Source organism: Kwoniella dendrophila, chromosome 10, assembly GCF_036810415.1.
Source record: "Kwoniella dendrophila CBS 6074 chromosome 10, complete sequence".
Taxonomy (NCBI): domain Eukaryota; kingdom Fungi; phylum Basidiomycota; class Tremellomycetes; order Tremellales; family Cryptococcaceae; genus Kwoniella; species Kwoniella dendrophila.
In genome coordinates this window covers 763,160-785,629 of record NC_089485.1, presented here as the reverse complement: position 1 = coordinate 785,629, position 22,470 = coordinate 763,160, and the positions used below count along the sequence as shown (strand labels likewise).

Sequence of the window (22,470 nt, the reverse complement as noted above, 5' to 3'; positions counted from 1 at the left end):
ATTAAAAGTTAATTGTTTTTGCTGGTCTCTTTGTTTTCGCTCGTAATTTCTTGTAGCTGCCTATCTTTTACTCCAACTTTGTTTCGTTATTAAATATAAAATTCTACTTATGCAATAAGATATACAATTTACAATGCAGGTATCTGTTCACGCAAATTGACTCAATCAGCTGCACGATGACAGACAGAAGATAAAAGACTCAGCTTTCCTTGGATCTGCCCGATTGTATTTAAGATTAAGCTTAAAAGACCTGAGATGCAGAGTGCAAATGCAGAATGTTATGTGCTGTATGATGATCGGCGTTTTACGGCGATATAAATGTCCATGGACCTTGAGTGAATTCTCGAGTGTCCTGTTGCTGGATCCCCCCCCCCCCCCCCCCCCCCTTCAGCTTTCCCTCCCTCGTTAACCTCCGCCTTTAACCTTGATCTCGCGTCGTTGATTTTCATTTTCATGTTTTGCTAAATAATTTGAATTCCTCATATATCTTTATCGTGTATCATCAAACATTATTCTTCAACACACTCAGGAAGTGGCCTGAGTATACGATCGACATTTGCATCAACTAAAATCTGTAATAAAAATCGACAAAAAAGCGACAGGATTCAATGGAAATCATCAATATAAGGAAATCGCATATCAACCAGTAACCGATTTCACCTATTTCGGTTTTCGACTTTATTTGGAAAAATAACAAACTACGTTCCTTTAATCTCTATCAAGACTAATTCCCTAATCATATAGTCAGTCACAATGTCATCGACAGGGCCAGGACCTTCGGCAGCTAAACCTGGTGGTAGACCACGCAAAGCTTCTACAGCTGCAAATATAACACAAACTCCTCAAGCAGCACCATCAACGTCAGCACCTGCACCTGTATCTGCACTTCCACCTGTACCTACAATATCAACACCTACACCAACACAAGCTTCAATACCGTCAGCTCCAGTTTCAGCTATAGGTGGCGGTACAGGTATAAGTATGCCTCCGCCAAGCTTTAGTAATAATGGTCCATTGACTGTATCTGATTGTGAATTTATGGCTTCACAACTGTTGGAACCTGGTATAGGTATGTTCAAACTCCGAGTTTACCCAAGAATGTATGCAATTGGGATAAGTTGTGAAAGCTAATCGACGAAATTATAATCTAATAGCGACAAGGAAGAAACTAGAGATAGCTTTCGAGTTAAGAGATTCAGCTGAAAGTACAAGAGATTTCGGTTTCTACGAAAAATATTTATCAATCTTCGTTCCTGCTTTAATAACTATTCTTGGTGAAGAGAAATCAGTAACGTTTATGAAAGATAATATCGAGCAGGTAAGTTTTTTCCTATCTGTTTCCTGTTTGTTGTCTTTCATGGCAGACCACTTACAAGATGTAATCTAGCGTTATCGACATACGCTTTTAGCCTTTCTTCAAAGATTGCCTCATACAGAACCATTTAGACATCATATGAGTTCAGTCATGGATCTATGTGTGAAATTGTTAAAATTGGAGAATGAAGAAAATGCATTATTATGTATTAAGATAATGATAGATGGATTAAGGAGTAATAAAGAACAGATGGAACCTTATATTGAACCTTTCTTAGATTTGGTTAAACAGATGTATGCAAATACCAAGGCTGTTGTGGAAAAAGAATTTGGACCAACTGGTGGTATAAAGGCACCTACACCTTCGACAGCACCTACACCGAATACATCATCAGCTCCACCTTCAGCAGTAAAACCACCATTATCTACTGGAACTAATCCTGCTGTACCTTCCCCTGCTCCAGCTACATCAGCGAGTGACAGTCCAGCACCAAATTCTGCTCCCGCATTAGCCCCAGCACCAGCTCCCACACCTGCGCCTGCACCACCGCCACAACAAGCATCTTCATCACAACATCCTATGTTACCTCATGCTTTACATTCACCAAAAGTTCTAACAGAATGCCCAATAGCAGTAGTTTTGATTTTTCAAACATATAAATCAATCATGCAAACCGCAATGTTAGATTTTTATCCTCTTGTTATAGATAGTATCAAAATTCAACCTGAACCACAGAGATTAGCTCATCTAGAAGCAAAGGAAAAAGGTGAGATTTTCGTTGGTGTAGCTGCCGGAATTGGAAATAGGGAAATGTATGCAGAATTGATTAAAGCTCAAGTCAAAGTGAGTATTTCTCTTGATCTTCTCAAAATAGCAAGGTCGTACTAATTTTGTTGAAAGACTATGGCTTTCCTCGCTTATGTATTAAGAGGGAATCAAGGGAACAATAAAGAATACGTAGATGTTTTCCCAGAGGCTTGTTTGAGGTTGTTGAGAGATTGTCCACCAGAGGACGTCGGAACACGAAAAGTGAGCTTCAGCTGTTACAATGTTGCTCTTCGTCCGAGAAGCTGACCATGTAATAGGAATTACTCGTCGCAACCCGTCATATCCTTACCGTTGAATCTCGAGCATGCTTTATTCCTTATATCGATGTCCTTTTGGAAGAACGAGTATTGGTCGGCACAGGAGTATCAAGTCGAGAACTACTCAGGCCTCTAGCTTATTCAGTCGTAGCTGATCTTATACATCACGTTCGAAATGATCTTCCCCTTTCACAACTTACTCAAGTCGTCTACGTCTTCTCTTGTAACCTTAACGATTCGACATTCAACAGTTCAATCCAGACAATGTGCGCCAAATTGCTCAACACAATCATCGATTCGATACACAGTAAAGCAGATAGCGCAGAATTCGCTCGTATAATAAAAGGAATATTCTTCACCTTTTTAGAAAAACTGACGGCAATGTCAGAAGCGCACGATAGATTGAAAGCCGTTGGTTTAAGAGATAAGGGCAAAGGAAAAGCTAAAGAAGAAACTGACGGTGATGTCAAAATGGAAGATTCGGCTAAAGAAGCAGCTGAGGATAAAATGCAAAATGGTTGGAGGGATATCGAACAAGCTATGCCAGTACATTCTGTCGCTTATGCTAATGAATCTCTGGAATCATTCTGTCGAGGTGAGCGCAATCTTACTTGTATCTAATGAGCAAATTGGATTAACATTCTTTTGCAGAATCTCGATATCTATTCAAAACACTGCTTCACACCTTCCGAACTCTCCTCACATATACTCGACAAGGTGACAGTCCAGCCCCTCAGCCGGATGGTGAACTCTTGAGCAAATTCTTCGAACATAGTTTGAAATGTTTAGCTATCTTCGACTTTATCGGACGGGACCCTCGAGAACCTAAAGAGGCTTTGGAACTGTTATCACAAATTCTGCTTTTATTCGAGCCTCACGTTTTTGCAGAAGTCTGGACTAGTCATATGGCCTTTTTCAGTGAATTAGCTATAACGAATGCTCAAATATTCCCTATACTGCAAATGCTCATCACGCACGAAAGTGTATCTCACCAACTAGTAGCGATACTTCTCAAGCATTTGATGAATAACCTGGAAAGTTTAGGTACAATGGATAAACCTCAGGCGGTTTTTACTTTGAAGATGTTCAAGATTTCCTTCCTCGCTATCAATACTTATATTGCCAACAACGAGGTCGTATTGGTGCCGCACCTCCAGAAGCTCATAATGAGCTCTTTCGAACATGCAGCCAAGTCTGAAGATCCGGCCATATACTATCAAATACTGAGAGCCTTATTTAGGTCAATTGGTGGAGGTAGATTCGAAGCATTGTATAAAGAGGTATTACCTATCCTGCAAGAAATGCTTGACAACTTGGCATACCTCCTTCAACATGCTGCTGATGATAGTCAACGCGATCTTTTCGTTGAACTCACTCTTACCGTGCCTGTTCGGTTGACCAACCTTTTGCCTCATCTCAGCTACTTGATGAAACCACTTGTTCATGCTTTAGGTGCTGGACCCGATCTCGTTAGTCAAGGTTTACGAACTTTAGAATTATGTATCGATAACCTTACTGCTGAATTCCTTGATCCCACCATGGGACCAGTCCTTCGAAGTCTTATGGCTGCTCTTCACAAACTCCTCAAGCCAATACCATCAAACAGGGGTCACGCAAATGCTGCGTTGAAGATTCTAGGTAAACTTGGTGGTAGAAACAGACGATTCCAAGAAGTAGATACTATACTTGAATTCGATCTCCTTACTGATCGTCTCATAGCACCAATTACTTTCGACGGCTTGAGCCCAAAACATCAACTTCAGTTATCTCCTTTAGTTTCTACCGCTAGTAATGTTTTAGCGGATGAGGGTCAAGTATTAAGAGAAGATGGGTTGCAGATTATGATGTATGCGGCTTTGACCATTTTCCAACAGGTAAGTCTTAGTGATATATCTCTATATGGAAAACCGTACTAATCGTTCTCGTTTAGGATGCACCTAGTCCGGAGGGTAATGCAACTTTCCAGCATGTAATGACCGGTCTATTCTTAGCATGCGGGAACCCGAAAGTCGGTGAAAAAGCACTTGAATTTGTCAGGAATTTATGTCGAAGAGCTTTCGCCCTTGAACTTGGAAGAACCGAAAGTACAGATCCAAACGCCAAACCTTTCCCAGACAGTTCTCGAAAAAGATTTTTACCCCTCACAAATGCTCTGGCAGACTGTTTTGTCGCTACTCTACACGATTCAAAACTTGCAGAACGACCTGGACTGAGTGATTTGTTGGCGACCATCGTCACCGATTTCAAAGAATTGGCTCAAAGTCCTTCCTTCGCTGGAAAAGTTGATGGTTCCAGATCTTTCGAACGAATGGTCGCTTTCCTCGCTCATCGATTGGTCAGTTTATGTCATGAAGAAGATTGGTCAAAGAAGATGGCCGGAGTCACTGCCATGTCAGCTTTCGTCCATAAAATCGATCTTAGTAGAAAGATGATCATCGACTTTGAATTAGATTTCGTTAGAGCTTTATTATTCTGTTTAAGAGATGCTCCAAAAGATACACCTAAAACATCTGAAGAAGTGATAGATCTGATCAAACACCTTTTGAGGACTTGTCAATCTCAAGAAGATGGTAAACCAAGATTATCACGTTTAGCTGAAACTTTAGTTTCGGAATTAAATAGTCAAAGTCCCTTAGCAAGAAGAGCTTCTCAAGAATGTATACAGACTTTAGCTGAAGTTACCTTACAATCAATTCCAGATTTGATTACTGGTATAGCTAAAGCTAAATTACTTAATACCGAACATGGTCCAATCTATTCAAAACCACTTCGAGCTTTACCTTTCGCCATGCAAGTCGCCAACATCAACGCTGTTACCTACTTAATGGACCTCAGACCTTCTGTTCCTGATACTTCAGAAGAATTCACTAGACTGTTACACGAGGTTTTAGCTCTAGCGGATGTAGACGACGCCAATTTGATTAGTAAACCAGCTACACACAAACAAGAGAACTGGCTCAAAACATTAAGAATTTCTTGTTTGAAATTACTCAAATCAGCTATGTCTGCTCCGGATTTCTTGAATAAACCTACTTTGGCTCAATTACGTGCTCGGTAAGTCCGCTGATAATCCTGTGGTGAATCCCTTAGCTGACCTTGTTTTGCAGAATCATTCAAGTTTACTTCAAGCATGTCTACTCTACCAATCCAGATATTGTTGATGTAGCCCATGATGGTTTAAGGGATGTCCTGCAACAACAAAACAAATTACCTAAGGATGTCCTGCAACAAGGTCTTAGACCCATCTTGGTCAACCTAGCCGATGCCAAACGATTGAGTGTTTCTGGTTTAGACGGTTTAGCAAGATTTTTAGAGCTTTTAACCAATTACTTCAAAGTAGAAATTGGTATCAAGCTTTTAGATCACTTCAAAACACTTGGTGAACACCAAATGCTCATGAAAGCTGCATTCTCACCCCTTGACGATAATCCAGATATCTCAAGAATGACTCGTTTAGTCAATATTTTCCGTCTTTTACCATCCAACGCAATTCAGTATTTGAATGATCTCGTCTCAAACGTTGTTGAAGTTGAATCAGTCCTCCACCAATCTGTTCCAGGTCCTTTCACTGAAAACCTGGGTAAATACTTGAACAGGTATTATCAAAATGGTGCACAAAACCTCTTGGATAACATCCGAAACCCGAGATACGTTTGGACATACCGAAATATAATCGCTTCAGGTTGTGCACCAAAACTTGTTGAAGAATTAGGTACTAAAGCAGAAGCCCTTTGTCAATTATGCTTCAGTTCAGCAGAGAATATTGATATGGTTTTACCTGGACTGTATCTTGTTAGAGAACTATCTCGTGTTTCACCAAATTGGTTATTGGATGGTGAACCAGCTTTAGAGCCTTTAGTCAATGTCTGGAGAATGATCGTTTCAAAATCAAGAGATTTCAAAACTGATATGACAAGTTATCATTATCAACAAATGCCTTCTTTATTGTTGGAGATGTTCATGACAAGTCTAAGAAATCAACGTCATGTAGCTTTACTTTTCCATGTTGTTGAAGCATATGAAGTTAGAGCATCTTTTGAAAGATCGCATGTCTCATTCTTCCTATATCAGCAAGTGGCTCTGGTCGATTCTCTAGAATATCGAAAAGAGGTTATCGAATACTTCTTTAGTCTTTATGAAGAAGAAAGTGTTTCATGGGCTTTCAAGACCAATGCGCTTCGTGTTATCGTCAACCCAACGCTTCGAGTCCACTTTTCACAGCCAAACGCTGATCAATCTATCATTTCACCTCAATTGGTACAGAAAATCGCCAATCTCATGTGGAGACCTTTAGCCGCTACTGCTGCTGCCAAACAAAGGGAAGACACCCACCTTATCGAGGTATTCGCATTGACTACTTTGCTTGTACAGCACTGTAGTGCTAAAGTGAATGAAGCTAGAAAGGAAATCTTCAAACTTGCTTGGATGGGTATCAATTTACTCGAACCAACAGTCAAACTTATGGCATATGTTTTAGCTGCTAGATTCATGGCTACATACGAAACTCCCGTCAAATTCGTTAGACTCACTTGGACAGGTGTATTAAGATTGAAAGAAACTGATAATCGAACTTTATACAGGCAAGCCATCGACACTCTTGCTTCATCACTTTCAGTTAGAGATCCACCTCCAGCAAGCGGTACGCCAGAATGGGCAAAATTGTTACGAACTGTTCTTATCGAAGAAGGTCACGCCACCAATCAACTTGTCACTGTTTGCGAACTTCTGGTCAACCATCCTGATCTATTCTACGATTATAGAGAATTATACGTCCCACATGTAGCTAATTCTCTATCAAAATTAGCGTTTGTTCAAGCTGCTACACCAGAGCTGAAGAAACTTACCGTAGATATAGTTGAATTGATATTCAATTGGGAAAAGAAACGTATGGCAGCTAGAGATGCTGAATTAATGGATATTGATGAAGGTGGTAGTGGCATTGGTGGACCAAAGAGACTTATTGGTAATAATGATCATCTAGCAGAACAATCACCAATAAAAAGACAAAGGATTGATAGAGCAGGTACAGCTATTTCTGGAAGCAGTGGTGGTGGTTGGGCGGCACCAGGTCAAGTTAGAGAATTGATGACTGCACATTTACTTAGATTAGTCTCAACTTCATCAGAGTCAGTTACTAGAAATGGTTTGACTAGAAGAGCTTTAGATCTGTTTAAGGAGATTTTAGGTCCAAAAGGTTTACCTAATGTTCATGTCAAATTAGGTTTCTTCCAAAGAACAATGACTCAGGTAAGTTGTTTCTTATCTTTTATCACCTGAATATTAATGCTCAACTAATCGTTTCTATATATAGGATATCAATGATAATACCAGAACCACTGTTGCCAATTCTACAGAGGTTATTGCTGCTGCCGCTGCTGTCCGAGATCATCATTGGGTCAGAGCGAACCTTGGACTTCTCTCTAAATTACTGGAAAAAGTTTGGGTATCCGATGAAACTGAACTTCATGAAGTGGTAGCGCCACTCACTGCCGATCTTTTCGCCGAAATGCCAGCCGATGAAAATGCTGAATCAGATCCCGAACCAAAGGCTCTCTTCACTTTCGTTCAGAATGCCATTAATGATGGACTCGTATCCAGTTTAAGATCAAGTTCAAACCTTCCTGGAACCTTGTTCTTGTTACGATCTTGGCTTAAAACTCACACCAAAGTCCTTCAATCTGAAACCGTTAGTTCAGCACTGCTCAAAGTACTCGGTAATTTAGTCAAAGTACATACCGGTAATGCCAATCCACCGCAACATGGTAACGACCCCGACTCAACAGCCAAACTTATCATCTCCGTACTTGATATAGTACGAGATAGAGTTGGTGATCTTCGAGAACAACGAAAACATCTTTACAGTATCATCACTACTCTTATCGAACGATCTCTCAGTCCAGCTTTATGCCGGTACGTCTTACAACTTGTCAGACACTGGGTTATTGAAGATGGTGAAGGTGCCGCACATGGTAAAGAAAAAGCAGGTATACTATTGAAAATGCCAGTCTTCGAACAAAGGGATGATGAATTATTCCAAGAATATCTAGATGTTATATATGAAATTTACGAAGACGATAAACTTCGTGGTACGGATATCACCCATCGATTAGAACCCGCTTTCTTACTTGGTACCAAATCAAAGAATGCCGTACAAAGAGCTAAATTCCTCGACAAACTCGAACAGAGTCTTCCAAGATCCCTTGATGGTCGATTACAATACCTCTATTCACTTCAAAATTGGGATACTCTAGCAGACTGTTATTGGATTCCTCAAATTCTCAGTCAAGTACTTGGTATTGTTGATCATGATGATAAACTTGTCAAAAAGCCTGTAGCTACTTTATTGGATTCTGATCCTATTTTTGATATGGCTCATTCAGCTTCTGTTGGCGATATCATCACTCCAGCAAGAAGCCTCATTCACCTTGATAACGATTTGGCCAATAAACTATGGATCGATATATTCCCTATGTGTTGGTCATCCCTTACAAGAGCTCAACAAACAGCCGTCACACCATACATTGTCAAACTTCTTTCCAAAGAGTACCTCCGCAAACAAGTTGAAATGCGACCAAACGTCGTTCAAACTTTCCTTGACGGTATTTTCGCTTGTAAACCCGCAATCACTCTTCCACCTTTACTCGTCAAATATCTCGCCAAAACCTACAATGCTTGGTATGTTGGGTTCGAAATCCTGACGAAACTCACCGATATTTACAGAGCAGACGATGAATTACGCGAAAGTTGCGCCAGTGCTTTAAGCGATTTATACGCTGAATTATGTGAAGAGGATATGTTTTATGGTTTAGCAAGAAGTCGATGTGTCTTCCCTGAAACTACAGCTGCTCTAACATACGAGCAAAACGGATTATGGCCAAAAGCAATCGAACTTTACGAACAAGCTCAAATTAAAGCTAGAAATAATCTTTTACCATTCACTGAAGATGAATATTGTTTCTGGGAAGATCATTGGATCCTATCTGCTCAAAAGTTGCAAAATTGGGAGAATTTAACGGAATTAGCTAGAGTCGATCAAGATGCCGATTTACTATTAGAATGCGCTTGGAGACTTTCCGATTGGACTTCACCTGATAGAGACATGATTGATCAGAACATAGCTCGAATCTCCGATATTCCCACACCTCGACGAAAGACATTCGAAGCGTTTGTCGCTCTCCTTCGATCTCATCTTGCCAGAGAACCACCCAACGAATTCTTCCGTGTGCTCGATGAAGCTCAACAAGTGACCCTCCGAAAATGGGTCAGCTTACCTACAAATATGACCAACGCTCATTTACCTTTACTTCAAATGTTCCAACAATGTGTAGAGCTTACTGAAGCTGCTCAAGTATTTGATTCTCTTCAAATGACAAATCAACAGAATCTAGAGATGAGATGTAACAGTGATCTAAAGACCATCTTCCAAACTTGGCGTGATCGATTACCCAATTTCTGGGACGATATTAGTGTATGGAGTGATCTTCTCGCTTGGCGTCAACATGTCTTCCAAGCAGTGACTAGAGTCTATCACCCACTTATTCCCCCTGGAGATACAGCAACATTCGGTTATAGAGGTTTCCATGAAACTGCATGGATGATTAATCGATTTGGTGAAGTTGCGAGAAGACATGGTTTATTAGATGTTTGTAGTGTATCTCTAAATAAGATTTACATGTTACCTAACATTGAAATCTCAGAAGCTTTCTTGAAATTACGTGAACAAGCATTATGTTTCTTCCAAAAACCTGATAAATTCAATGATGGATTAGAAAATATCTCAACAACAAATTTGATGTATTTTGCACCACCACAAAAAGCAGAGTTTTTAACACTAAAAGGAATGTTTATTTCAAGATTAGGACAAAATGAAGAAGCAAATGCAGAATTTGCACATGCAATTCAAATGGATATGAATTTACCTAAAGCATGGGCAGAATGGGGTCGATTTAATGATAAGTTATATAGAGATAGACCTGAAACTGCACCTGGGTTACCTCCTGACACAAACTCAAATGACCCGAACAAACCAAAATTAACTGAAGAACAATGGCAAGATCAATATGCACATGATAGAGCTGTATTAGCTTCTTCAGCTGTTTCATGTTATTTACAAGCGTCAGGTTTATATAATAATCATAAATCCCGTGGATTACTTTTAAGGGTACTATGGTTATTAGGGTTAGATGATAATAGAAATACCATTTCAAAAGCTTTCGAAAATTATAAAGGAGATCTAGTCATTTGGTATTGGATTACTCTTATTCCGCAATTATTGATGTCTCTCTCGCATAGAGAAGCTAAACAAGCTAGATTACTCTTATTGCGTATTGCCAAGCAATTCCCTCAGGTAAGTTGGCATACCTGCATATTTTCAAATGTGAGTCCAACTAACATACATTTTCATGTAGGCTTTATTCTTCCATTTACGAGTATCTCGAGAGGACTTTGTTGGTATCAAGAAACAACAAATGCAATCTCGAATGGCTGCACAACGTCGAGCTGAGGCACAAGCTAAAGCCGCCGCTGCCAACGCTGCTGCAGCTGCCGAAGCTGCGGGTGAAAACAAACCTGCTTCTGATGATAACAAGGAAGGTGTTAAAGCTGAACAGAACGGTGACAATGCTTCTACTCCTGCAACGAACGGAGATCAACAATCCCAACCTAATGGTGCACCGAATGGAAATGGCACAATGGCTCCTCCAGCTCAAGTTCCACCACCACCACGACAACCATGGGATCATGTTGATGAAATTATGAATATGCTCAAAACAGCTTTCCCATTATTAGCATTAACAATGGAAAAAATGGTTGATCAAATTTCATTAAGAGCTAAACCCAATTCAGATGAAGATATTTATCGATTCTTTTCTGCTTTATTAGCTGATGCAATGCAGCAATGGGGTGGCAGAAATGGTTTACCAAATGATGATGGTGAATTATCAGCTCAAACTAAAGATAATTTAGCTAAATTCGCTACCAACTTGAATGGTGATTTAAAAGTAAGTTCTTCTTATTCTGTTTCATCGAGATGATTATTTGTACTGATTGTTTCCATTTTAGGCTAATATTGAAAAGGATTTCATGAAAGATATGCCTAAATTACGTGAATATATTAAGAGACTTCAAAGATGGAGAGATTTCTACGAAAAGAACCTTGATGCCAGATCTAAAGTACAACCTCTCGATCAAGGCGGCTGCAATCTTACAGAATTCCATCATACCAAATTCGATGACGTCGAAATCCCTGGTCAATATGTTCATGTAAGCGCTTCTCACTATCGTGTCTCGAAGGACTACCATGCTGACTGCGCGATCTTTTTAGCATGTTGATCAGGGTGAAGAATTTATCAAGATCGCTAGATTCGCTCCGAAAGCCGAACTTGGTCGAGGACATGGTCACTGCTTCCGAAGAATTACTATGGTTGGTAATAATGGTTCTTCGTATACCTTCCATGTACAAATGCCCGCTGCAAGACATTGCAGAAGAGAAGAAAGACTCACCCAACTTTTCCGTATCATGAACAGGTAAGCTAGATTGATCTCAATCAGCGGGTTTAGCTGATCCATGTATTCCGGGATATAGTGTGTTGAAGAGAAGAAAGGAATCGAGACGACGAAATCTTCAATTCCATCTTCCAACAGCTACACCACTTGCACCTCAACTTCGATTAGTACAAGCAGATTCATCTTATGTCAGTTTACAAGACATTTTCGAAGATTACTCTGCATCAAAAGGAATGTCAAGAGAAGATACTACGTTAGCATACTTTGATAGAATCAAACAATTACATGATCCAGCTATACCAAGAAACGATCCTAGATTTTTCCAATTGAAAGCTGAAGTTATGGAGGAAGTTCAAACCAAAATGGTTCCAGAAAATATAATGACTAATGTAAGTTCAACCCTTTCAAGTCTACAGAATTTCTCAACTGATAATGCGTATCATCTTCTAGTATATGATTAAAACAATGGATAATCCAGAATCACTTTGGTTAATGAGGAAACAATTCGCTTTACAAACCGCTACAACCATGTTCCTCACCTATGTCTGCTGTTTAAGTAATAGAACCCCATCAAGGTTCTATATAAGTCGAAAGACAGGTTTAATGTATATGACTGAAATTTTACCTGGTAAGTTATCGAAACTAGCTGCCTATCTCCTCTTAATGACTATACCTTATTAATTAATTACCTTCATTTCATCGTTAGCATTTGCACCTGGACAACCACTTATAGCATCTCAAGAACAAGTTCCATTCAGACTTACACCCAATATGCAAAACTTCATCACTAGAGTGGGTATAGAAGGTGTTGTTACTGCTGCTTGTACAGCCATAGCAAGGTGTTTGACTACTCCTGAGTTTGATCTATCTGGAACTTTGTGTCTATTTGTCAGAGATGAGGTGAGTTACTGTTCACAAAGCCTTTACTTGAAACGGAACTTTGTACTAATCAAACCATTGTATTCATTAGTTACTCATATGGCATAATACCTATATGAAAGATTCCAGACAAGAAAGTCCTTTGATTAATCACGTATACAGTAACGTTCAAAACTTTATCAGAAGAGCAGGTACAATGGGTTATATTGGTGATAACAAAGATAAGGTGAGTTGTTGAACATTCTGATTCATAAGGTCATGCATGATAGCTGACTCTTCCAATCTTTTTACTCAAAATTAGACACCAAATTCACCACCTGCTATTCATGCTATTGTAACTCTCATCTCGCAAGCTACAGCACCATTGAATTTGGCTCAAATGAGTGAAACTTATATGGCTTGGTTCTAAATGATATCATCTTTACATCTGATTCTGAGCTTATCTCCAATTAAAACTTATAATGATTCGCTACCATTCTTGTTAATTACATATTATACTTTTTTTTCCGTTTGGTTTCCTCATATATATGTTTCCTTTGAATAATAACCATGTTGTATTTTGTAGATATAGATAAAAGATTACCAAATCAAGATAATGCTACATGAAGAAATATGCATTGTAAATAGCTATGAAGCAATTCATACATACAAACTATGAAAAAGTCCTAGCCAATTTCCAAAAGCCAAGCTGTTTATAAGGCACAATTCCCAATTATCATGCGAAAACAGGCACTTGGCGATATTAAGGATGACTATCCTTCCTTTGAATACTGTTATTTATCAAATTACCTAATCTTCTGTAATCGCGTAATAAAATAGCGATTTCAGACACTTTGATATCATCTATTTCACCTATAAAATTGCATTGCGAATGGTGTAACATCAGTGAATATTTTTCAAAAATATTTTTTATGAAGAGAACAAACCGACTTACAGTTCATGAATCTATTTAAAGGAGCGTCATGTTCATTGGCATTCAAATTCAGGTTGGATTGTATAGGTAATGGCATTGAAGATATACTACCTCTTGGTGAATTTGTATTCGAATTATTTGATCTCGTTTTGAATAATTCTAAATTATTAGATAATATTGAACCTCTTCTCCCATGTCCCTTTGAATTTGATGATGATTGATTTTCTTGATTGTTGACGTTATTGGTGCTGATATTTTGATTACTATTTGGTGTGTTTGTTGATGGCAACGAAGAAGATATCGATCTAGGCGTTAGGTTAGCTAAAAAATTTGATGCCTAAGCAAAGATTAGATAAAAGGTGGAACCGCATAATTAGCACACTTAATCTCTTTACAGGTCGATGGTATGTAATCGAATTCAGAGTAAGGAATATCAAACTTACTTTACTTGCCGTAGAAGCAATAGTACTTTCCTCGATAGGTTTGTTTTCAAGTTCACTATTAAGAGTCGGCGGAGTAGAATTTGAAGGACTACTTAATCTACCTAAAACACCAATTGAAGCTAATCTGTTACTTAGACTAACTCTCTCTTTTGTTGGTTCGACTGGATTGTCTTCCAATTTAGAGTTATCCTTATTATTCTGATAATCTTCGTCAGAAGCAGAATCGTCTTCGTCTTCCTCCTTGTCATCAGAATCAGAATAGTATTTATACTCATTTGATCTTTCTTTAATTGAAGCGGGTCTTGAACTGATATGTATGGAGGAAACATCCTGTAACTCTTGATTACCGCTCCAATTTACCTGGGAAGGAGGTTGTTCAGGTGCAGAAGCTCTTGAATTGGCTCTTGACCTGTTTCTTGCAGCAGCTGCAGCTGCGATTGATGCTACACTTGCAGTCACACTAGCTAATGAAAACGTTGATGCTCCTCTAGGTCTCATCTCGGGTCTACTATTCCCATTTACTCCATCAACATTTTCAACAGAACTGGAAGTTTCCATTTCTCCAGGATTTGCTGATACACCGTTACCCATCAAACCTCTCAAAGCTGTCCAAGAAGAATCCATGACTCCAGTGATTACCTTGTTCGCTGATCCAGCTGCTGTACCAGCCATTTCTCCAACCTGGAACACTCGGCCTCGTAATCTTGATGAGGCAGATGCGATTGAAGCTGCATCGGCATTACTGTCATCTAAGTAATTCAAGCCAATAGGCGACAGATCATCGATAGACATGACTTTATCTGATTCTCCACCCAATCCTAATTCAGCTAAATCGACATGTTCAAGAAATTCTACAACAGCTGTAAGGTTAACTATGGCATAACTTGCTTCTCCGGTTAAACATATCGCTGAACGATATCGCCGAAGATACATCAATTGAGATGCTAGTTGAGGTGGATTAGACTTGACAACCGCATAGATGATAATGGGTAAGATCAGATCAGCACCTGAAGTACCAGGTTCGGAGACTGCTTTTGGGGGTGGTACTGATTTGTCGGAAGAGATGGATATATCGCGACTCGTAACAGGAGTAAGGGTCATGACGGAGTCAGACATAGCTTCTTTTAGTTGATCATGTTCAGCGTCATTCTCGGTATCGGAAGTCGGATTTGATAACACCAGTTGCGGCACTGATGGCGTTGTTGCGATACTGGCTTTCTCGCTTGGACTAGCTTCTTCACCTAAGGCATTCAAAGGGTCAGATGATTCTGATATAGCTGGTGATGACGCTGATTGAGTATCATCAGATGTTACCTCAGCATGCAAGCCTGGTATTCTTGATGCTGGAGAAGCATGCGTAGATTGGTTGTCTGGCGTAGACATGGTAGACATCTCCATTTCCGCTGAGTTCGCGGTAGGTATAACAGTTGTGATTTCTGGTTGAGGAGTTCGATAAGGCTCGCCTTCTGGACGGAGTTTGATATTTGGCATTTGCGCGAGACCGTCTATCATCAACCATTATTAGCATGATAATCAGTATGCTGAAAGACCGCATAGGTGACGTACCGACAACTATCTTGTGAGCTCTGATTAGAACAGCAGCCTTCGTCTTTGGCGTCAAGCAATCGCTGCCAGACAGTTTTTGTAGCTCTAGTTTGGATCAGCTAAAAGCAAACGATGTTATATTGTGTAGAAACGAGCTCACCATCGCCAATATCGTCTACAATAGTTGCTAGCCCTTTGGCGATTGAACCTTTTGGCCTTTCACCCTCTGGTCTAGTGATTAGACCCAAATGATCGAGCGAGAGATCCAACATATTTAGTGCGGCTATTCGAGAGGCCAGCGCTTCGTCATGCCGTGCGTCATCCGACTCAAGTGGCGAGAATAATCTAGACTAGAATCAGCTAAGCCTGTCGTTAGAAGCCAAAAAGACGACTGACCTGTTATACAGAAGCCTACACGCCACAGCTTCAACTTTTTCAGTACCCTCACTAGCTTCCTTTTCCACTAATTCCTCTTTATCTAATCGGATTTTCTCCTTTTGTTCCTTGGCGAATTCCACATCACCGTCCGATGTCAGATTATGGCTGTGACCTGCTCTTCCCCATGACACGTTTCCACTGGCCCTCCTCTTCAGTCCATCACTAGCGTCGCTGCGATAGTGGGAGATGAGATCATCATAAATACCTTCCATGAAGTCTTGTAACCGTTCTCCAGTAGTTGTAGGGTCATAGAAGTCCAGTATAGCTATACTATCTGGACCGTGCGGCGGACCTTTGTTGCTTTTAAGCAAGTCCTCATTCTGTGATGAAGGACATGCATTGGCTAATACCAGCTTGACAACCTTCTCTATAACCTTGTCTGGCAATTTGGCTAACACCTCTCGGATATGGGAGCGAATTGCCTTGGTCAAGGTTTTATGTGTTTCATGGTATCGAATCGGTCGGGATATTGTGTATGCTGAAACTTGATAGCCCTCACCAGAAGTAAGCGAGATTGAAGCGGTATCTGAAAGTATAGAGGCATTATCGGCGTGATCGAGCGTAAGAAGGGAGGGTGGTTTAGGACTAGCAGGAGAAGGTGAAGATGGTCTACTACCGCCGCCTTGACGATGTGAAGGCGATACAGGTCGTTCAGGTGTAAGCGTACTTTCGGCTGTAAGCTTGGGTGACAAAGGTGTGGCGGCCTGTGTATTGGATGGTGAAGAGCCAAGGGCAGGACTAGGTGCGTTGGATGCAGCACCGAAAAGAGAAGCGAATGGGTTTATACGCCCCAGCTTGCCCGGCGGCTGCTTTTCCTTCTCTTTGGTCTCATTGACGGTCGGTATAGAGCTTGTCTTGGAAGGAGGGGGGAAAGGTAGTGAAGCTGTCTCTTTCGATAGAGTGAAAGAGGGAAATGAGGATGTATTGAGTGTCAACATATGAGTTGGTCTGAGGGAGGACAGAACGCTTTGTCTGGTAGTAGCATCGCGAAGGTCGCGAATAAGTGGTGAATCCAAAGGTACTATAGACTCAAAGGTGATAAGATCGCTATATATCGAGGTAAAGTCAATTATGTCTATCACGATGATGAAAAGACTTGCGGGGATTCACTTACTCCTTGATAGTACCAATCATACCTGAAAGAGTGACGAATACGCTAATGTTCTCTGAGATATCTTTTGCTTGTCTTGAATCGGATACCGCATTACCAGGCTGTTTGGAAGTGAATGATGAGGAAGCTACAGGTACAGGAGGAGATATAAAGGCAACATGATCTCTGAGCGTTTGAGGGGTCATTGGAAGTGAGGAGGAAGGCGTTGTAGGTAGAAAGAGAACCGCCTGCGAAATATAGGATCAGATCTTTTTGAGATATATCGAAATACTAGTCAATCTACATACCTTTCCTCCCATGAGTATCCGCAACAAATCTCCCCAATCCCCTCCCTCCCCTGCTTTCGCTCTTCCAAGTTGACCTTTATCGAAGATAGCATCAATCATTGACATACCCATACTACCATTACCTAAACCAATTCTTTGAGCGGCAGCTTTCAAGCTTTGTATCTGTAATCTACTAGTCAAAGAAGAAGATCCAGGATTTGAAGATGTGATAGAAGCTGTCAAGTGATCAAGTTGAGCAGGTGTCTCAGATGTTGAAGGAGGTAGTGCGAAGGTAGTTGAAGTGGAGGTTGACGTAGTCGGTGGCGCAGATACCAATGTTGTAGGTGTAACAGGGGAAGTTGATATACTTGATGTAGAAGGCTGAAGAGTTGGAGAAGATGTATTTGCTGCACCAAATATACTATTTGCACTACCCGCAGAACCTATACCTCCTCCATGCCGTTGTCTAGGCTTATACGGTAAATTTGGTAATTCACTTTGCCCAGACTTAGAGGACCAAGATCCACTTGTTTTGTGCGTTAATGAAGGAGCAGAACCATCTGTAGTAGCTAGATCTGCTGTCGGAAGGTTCAATGAGGACGTCGATGCCCCGAGTAAGGGATGCGTGAGTGTTTCATTGGGTGAGACGGGTGGTTTAGGTGAACGAGAGGCTCGACCGAGACTGAGTGAGGAAAATAAACTTGATTTGGGTTGATCCGACATGGTCAAACTGAAATCCCCTAAGACTCTTCTCTTCCTCTTGATTGCTCCTAATCCAGATGTAGGAGTAGTCTTGTTGCTATGATATCAGAATCAAAACCGTTACCTTACCAGTTTTAAACACATAAAATAACGATAACCTTGCTTGACTGGATTTGTTTTCGTTATTCCAATCCAAATGATGATGCTCAACTGAAGCTTGATGACGTGAGCCACGTGGACACCCTAAACAGCAGGTGGTCTTAGGCGTGCAAACATTCTCGATGGGTGATCATGAGCCTAGGCCTGAAACGATAGCGGTCTACTCCGCTCTTTATCAGGATTACCGGTGTATACCGGACCGACGGTAAGTCAAGGAGTATCCATTCCATCTTACTTTCAACAACCCACCAATATCCATCTGCGAACATGATATAAATACTAATTCTTGTTTGAATGTATCTTCTCTTCAAACATCATTCCATACATACCACCAAAACTAGAATATTCTTAAAATGCCTCGATTCCTCATCTACGCTCCTGATTACCCTGACCACCTCGCTGAGCGATACGCTGTTCGACCAGAACATCTCGAAAGAAACAAGTCTGATCCTGCAGGCTTAGTTGGTAAGTGAAAAGGTGCCGTTTCTCACAAGTCATACATCGGCACTAGCTGGAGATCCGCGGTTAAGACCACAGGTTGACATTATATGCTGACTTTGTGATATCTATATCTAGCCTACAGTGGACCTATCGCTCCACGAATAGGCACCAAACAAAGAGATACTGAACCACCTGCTGGTCAACTCAATTTAGCAGGAAGTTTCATGGTTTGGAATATGGATAACATTGATCAAGCTTGGGCAAGAGTAAAAGAGGATGTATATTGGAGAGCTGGTGTATGGGACAAAGAGAGACTTATAGTCGAAGAATTGTTAGACATATAATAGCAGTGAGTGGGATTTTTCATATCCTTTCAATTGGTGTAATAAAAGTGGCAACCATGAACTATGTGAGCTATGCTAACAGTTTTCCTTCAGTCGACTTTATTAGGAGCCGGTCAATATATAAAATAGATGCAATTCATCATTCATGCACGACATTCAGAATCCGATCAGCCCCCTCAACGAACCTTGACATACTTTAACCGTTCGGTGTTATTGATTCGTTTTCCCGTAAAAGCACTTGACATACTATAAGAAAGGGTTGTATACCTCTTCTAACCTCACATCTGGCTCGGAGAACAATTTGTTGAAATCATCTAGTGATTTCGGTAATTTGCTCAACAAGCCAAATTGACGTCTCAAAGCCCCCTCGACAGCTGATTTTGCGTTCTCAAGTTCTTGTTCTGCATCATAGTAAGCAAGTAAAGCTGAATCTTTTTGAGTCTTAGCATACCCTGCTTCAGACCAGTGACAAAGGATATCACTGATCGAGCTGAACATATCCAATCTAGATTTGGCTACTCTAGAGATTAATTCTCGCTTTTTATAGGATAACCATAATTTAGTTAGATCTTCCACTTTGGACCTCTTATCCTCTTTGGTATGAGCTCTAGTCAACTCTTCTAAATAGTCGGAACATTCAACCAAACTCTTAACAATAGATTTAGTCTGTGCATCTCGAACCCCATTGAAAAAAATCTCTGAATCTTGAGGGAATGATCGTAAGATTGTGCTTATTGCTTTGTGAGTATGCGTGAGAGATTCCGCTTCAGATTCAACATCTCTTTCTGGATCATCGTCGTAATTTGCTGGAACGGCTGTATTCCCATTGATATGACTAATTGTTTGTTGAATTGACTTTTGTAGAGATAAGGCCTTATTCTTAATCTCTTCTGAGAAGACATCAGTAGGTAATGCTTTATCTACTATAACATCTAACATAGTTACCTCAGCAACATGAAAGTCTGGTTCGTTATCATATGCTTCATGTTCTCCTCTATTGAGAATATCTACTTGATCGTTTACTATTGTGCTTGTTCCACTCATATCATCCTTGTAATGCCAAATTGGATTATACCGGATGGAACTGCGAGTCAAGTCATTATTTGGATGAACTAGTTTCGCTTGAGAAAAGTAAGTTGCTGGTTCAGCTCGTGAGACTATGATCGATTGACTTGAACAAGTACCTGTGCCGTTCATGATCGCTAAAAAAAAACAGTATCAGAGCTTTAGGAGATGTAAGCTTGTTGGGATATCTTATGAGTTGAGGTTTGGTTGACTGTCACTGTATAGCAGGTTATATTATATAGGATGCTCGACAATTATCTTCCTTGGCGCCAGTTTAGCTAAAGTGAAAAAGAAAGGAGTTACAGCTTCCGCAGCGGAAACAAGGGATCGACAAAATGATCAAGTTCCGTTCGGGGTTGTCTTTCTTCACCTGTCACCCTCGGCCGGAACATGCAAATATATCATTTGATGTCACTACAGTGTATCGTCTATAATGTAGGATATAAAGTAGCATATATAATAATTAAGCAAACGCATTCGCAAACAAGATTCAGAAGAAAAATTTCGAGGTGAAAATGGTGTTGTGGAGGTGGATTAAATTTCGTATCGCGCTTTATCATCTTTATACTACCTATTCATGCAACTCGTAAAACAACAAATGAAGAAGTCTCAGGTCTTCCACCAGGTAGATTAAATTACTTTGTCATTAACAGGACTGTTCGTCATCTTCCCCCGAACCATTATTTCTGAAAGTAATATAATGATTTTCACCGCTAGGATGAGGAACACAGTATGTCCTCATCCTGAAACCCAAATCTGGTTCTGAAGGGAATTGTCCAGACAATGTAAGTGGATTTCCATCTGGTCCAGTTGTTTCGAACGTAGGACCCTACACAGGTACAGTAACAATCGGATGAATAGTCAGTCACGGCAAGGAATCTCAGAAATGTTTAATCGAAGAGAGAATTTTTAGAAATATGGCACACAGAAAAGGGTCAGAAAAAGGATTTGTTTTTTCTTTCATTGGACTTACGCCAGAAGAGTTGAATTTCCTGTTATATGGACCTGTTCTTGTACTAATGTAACGATGAAAGAAACCTTCATGATCACCTGGAGTCGAACTATCTTCATCTGCTTCTTCATCTGTACAGGTGAAAGTCAGGTCCGAACGCATATTAAGCTCTTCAGATCTTGGTGAGCTGTCTTTAACAGAATGCTTGGAAGCAAGACGATTCCATTTTTTACCTGTTGTAGGTACTTTAGTATCTTTGCCATATCTTTCATGAAAGGCATTGAGGAACTCCCCTTCGAGTTTGTGGAGTCTTTTTTCATTTGCATCTTTCTCTGCAGTTCGAGCGATTGATTTTAACGCAATCTCGTTCAATTTTTCATCATCAAACCCAGAAAGAGATTCTTTAAGCATGTTGAATGAACATTCACTCATGGTTTGAGCTGCAATATTATGTCTGAGACTGATTTTATCAGATTCCACGTCAGCCCATCTGTCTAAAAACTTCTCATCATCTTCTTCGGATATAGCTGCTTTCGCGACAACATCATTAAGCAAAATTACGACAAGATCTTCTTCATTGTCCTTAAGTGTCTCAAAAGCTTCTTCGGCAATTGGAATATACAAACGATGATACATTTCTAAAGCTGACTTGTCTCTTCTCCATTTTCGAGTTCTAGCTTCTAAATCAGTTAAAACGCCATCGAGGATCTCTTCCCTTAATCCCTTGCACTCTTTTTCTTTTTTTGTTGAAGATGGTAATTTACTCTGAGCTTCTTGTTGACTAATGTAATCTGTCCAAGCATGTTCTATTTTTCTAAGGTCATGTGCGTGTTTAGATATAGATGCTCGATATGACCCAACTGTCGATTGGACATCTTCTAAAAAAGCCTCAGTAGGTAAAGCCGTTATTGTACCATCGCGACCGAATAGCATACTACGATTAATTCGTATATCTGTGTCTCCACCTCCAGTACTCATTTCTGGGTTTGAGACATTCAGTACCGGTAAATCAGGATTGACGATGTCCATATAGCCATCTTCGTCATCAGACCACTCTTTGGAACCTGATCGATATTTGGGTTGAAGTCTGAGCGCAGTTTGCTCCGGGGTTTTATTCGGATGTACAAGAACCGGAAATATCTCGTACTCTTCATCTTGATTAACTTGGCCCAAGATTTGAAGTGCACTCATATCGAGAATGACTGATAGCTTTATTAGATGCTGTGTATAGTGTATTGGGTGCGTATGGTATGGTCAGGATATTGATTTATGGATAAAAGTGCCGTAATCTGTCAATAAAGAGGGACG

The 22,470-nt window shown here is 40.3% G+C and overlaps 5 protein-coding genes across 5 annotated transcripts; 2 read left to right on the top strand and 3 right to left on the bottom strand.

Moving 5' to 3' along the window:
* Window positions 1-753: 753 nt before the first annotated feature.
* On the top strand, window positions 754-13,192 carry L201_007239 (uncharacterized protein; the record flags this gene model as incomplete). Its single annotated transcript, XM_066222950.1, has 18 exons — window positions 754-1,069; window positions 1,155-1,318; window positions 1,388-2,158; window positions 2,216-2,344; window positions 2,401-2,995; window positions 3,052-4,274; window positions 4,331-5,454; window positions 5,508-7,647; window positions 7,712-10,389; window positions 10,474-10,747; window positions 10,809-11,399; window positions 11,461-11,661; window positions 11,723-11,925; window positions 11,984-12,293; window positions 12,355-12,532; window positions 12,611-12,804; window positions 12,875-13,009; window positions 13,085-13,192. 18 exons carry the CDS (start codon window positions 754-756, stop codon window positions 13,190-13,192), a joined length of 11,334 nt encoding a protein of 3,777 aa, XP_066079047.1.
* Window positions 13,193-13,525: 333 nt separating this feature from the next.
* L201_007238 (uncharacterized protein) lies at window positions 13,526-18,222 on the bottom strand (the record flags this gene model as incomplete). The annotated part of the gene is made up of 8 exons (XM_066222949.1): window positions 13,526-13,635; window positions 13,718-14,033; window positions 14,140-15,644; window positions 15,706-15,789; window positions 15,845-16,029; window positions 16,081-17,169; window positions 17,237-17,460; window positions 17,521-18,222. 8 exons carry the CDS (start codon window positions 18,220-18,222, stop codon window positions 13,526-13,528), a joined length of 4,215 nt encoding a protein of 1,404 aa, XP_066079046.1.
* A 491-nt stretch (window positions 18,223-18,713) lies between these two features.
* Window positions 18,714-19,145, top strand: L201_007237 (uncharacterized protein; the record flags this gene model as incomplete). The annotated part of the gene is made up of 2 exons (XM_066222948.1): window positions 18,714-18,825; window positions 18,937-19,145. 2 exons carry the CDS (start codon window positions 18,714-18,716, stop codon window positions 19,143-19,145), a joined length of 321 nt encoding a protein of 106 aa, XP_066079045.1.
* Window positions 19,146-19,391: 246 nt separating this feature from the next.
* On the bottom strand, window positions 19,392-20,342 carry L201_007236 (uncharacterized protein; the record flags this gene model as incomplete). The annotated part of the gene is made up of 1 exon (XM_066222947.1): window positions 19,392-20,342. One exon carries the CDS (start codon window positions 20,340-20,342, stop codon window positions 19,392-19,394), a length of 951 nt encoding a protein of 316 aa, XP_066079044.1.
* A 514-nt stretch (window positions 20,343-20,856) lies between these two features.
* On the bottom strand, window positions 20,857-22,353 carry L201_007235 (uncharacterized protein; the record flags this gene model as incomplete). Its single annotated transcript, XM_066222946.1, has 2 exons — window positions 20,857-21,039; window positions 21,184-22,353. 2 exons carry the CDS (start codon window positions 22,351-22,353, stop codon window positions 20,857-20,859), a joined length of 1,353 nt encoding a protein of 450 aa, XP_066079043.1.
* Window positions 22,354-22,470: the final 117 nt, after the last annotated feature.